This window comes from Seriola lalandi, unplaced genomic scaffold (assembly GCF_002814215.2).
Source record: "Seriola lalandi dorsalis isolate HSWRI2012SDOR001 ecotype SW California unplaced genomic scaffold, Sedor1 jcf7180002054926, whole genome shotgun sequence".
Taxonomy (NCBI): Eukaryota; Metazoa; Chordata; class Actinopteri; order Carangiformes; family Carangidae; genus Seriola; species Seriola lalandi.
The window spans coordinates 540,041-541,795 of NW_019525478.1; the positions used below are offsets into that span (position 1 = coordinate 540,041).

Consider the following 1,755-nt stretch of genomic DNA (forward strand, 5'->3'; position numbering starts at 1 on the left):
GGGGGGGTGGGGGGTGTATGACCCGTGGTTAAGCAGGCTGCTTCATAATGGATGAACACAGTCATTTGAACACGTCATATCAGTACGCATGACTGACTATTCATTACTAACGTTCGGTCATAGAGAGCCTATAGGAAGCCACCACAGAATAAACCAGGTGATGATCCTGGAAGGATCGTCATGGTGACGATACGTGAACATCACGAGCCAATCGAGTCTGAATGTTACAGGTACAGGACTATAAGCACAGCGGGGTCATGTTGCTGTGATAATCTCACCACCTGAAGCAAACACAGAGAGATACCAGCGCCGTCTTGTCAGTGACAGAAATACTGATAGATCTGAAAACTATTTGTCAATTAATCAATTAGTGGAACAGCCTGGAAATGAATGGGCAATTACTCTAACCCCTCTGATTCGATGGATGTTTCTATTAATATCTTAGTGATAACACAGCGTAGAGATATGGTTTGAATGTTGTTAGAATCTGTCGACTCTCCACTTTTCTCTTACATATTCACACGTGACTCATAACTTACTTACACTACGACTCTGTGATGTTACAAAACTTCATTCTAGGCTTTTATTATCCATTTATCTACTATTTTACTCATACATTGCTCTATTTTTATGAACCTATAGATGTTGGTGAACAAATTTGAATCACCGAAAACAATCCACAATCCACAAAAGTAAAGGTTTGTTTTCACAAGATTTTGGAAGAATTTTTAGCATTTGGGCCAAAATGATCTCTGCACAGTGAGGGGCTGATAACTGTGATATAAAACACTTGGGTATTATGTGATATTCATGAAGCCTTTAAAAAGGTGAATATAAGAAATAATGTAGAAAAAAAATGCCAAACATTTAACCTATCAGTTCCTGTAATGTGGTGACCTGCCACTTTCTCCCAGCCTCGGACAGTGAGCTGAACCTCTCTGGCTTCTGGACTGTTGGTCGAATTAAGACATGCAATCTGAAGACATCACCTTTGGCTCTGGGGAAATGTTGATGCTCATTTTTCACTGTTTCATGATGTTTTACAGACCAAAGATCCGGCTGGTTATTTGAGAAAATAATCTTTAGTTGCAAGTCAATGTGTAACATTGCTATATTCTATAGACTGGACCGCTGCCATCGGTTTTAAGTGAAAGTATAGGAGATGATAAGTGGCCATGAAGGCTTGAGAGGCTGAATTAAACTGTAATGTAACGTGCTGAGGCCTGTATGTACATTGATTATATACAGGAGGTTTCGAGGAACTTGTCATCAGACATAATGAAGCCTGAACCCTCAGTGTAAAGACATGTCTGACTGTGTGGCCTCAACCCATAAGAAAGACGTGTTAGTGTGGATCAGCACAGGATGGTGATGAGCTGTGCGGCCACCCTCACCTGCAGCCTCCGGCGTCGTATTATCCCCGAGTCATCCATGGCGGAGGGAGGGAGGGAGGGAGGGAGGGGGCTCCTGGCGGGGGAATTCCCCTCACTAAAACAATCTGTTGACCCCTCACTGATCTGCGTTGTGACCCGGCAGGGCTGCGGCATCCACCGGCGCTCCACCTCACACCCAAACTGCAGCGGCAGCGGCAGCGGCAGCGGCAGCGGCAGCGGCAGCGGTGTCCTGGCGCACCCGGAGCCAAAGAGGCGCACTCTCCGACAGGGAGCCCGGTGTCACGTCGAAGAAGCCCGCGGTAATACACACATGTCGAACGGTCCCATCCTGTCTGATTGAAGCAGTGTCTCTTAGAAAAGG

The 1,755-nt window shown here is 45.5% G+C and overlaps 1 protein-coding gene across 1 annotated transcript in view; it reads right to left on the reverse strand.

Annotated features, from left to right (window-relative positions):
* The window catches only part of LOC111673800 (microtubule-associated serine/threonine-protein kinase 1-like), a 43,901-nt gene extending 42,152 nt beyond the window's left edge, over positions 1-1,749 (reverse strand). Inside the window, exon 1 of the mRNA XM_087170027.1 lies at positions 1,395-1,749. Coding sequence (XP_087026153.1) covers positions 1,395-1,547 — 153 coding nt within the window. The 5' untranslated portion in view covers positions 1,548-1,749. The remainder of the gene's footprint in view (positions 1-1,394) is intronic.
* Positions 1,750-1,755: the final 6 nt, after the last annotated feature.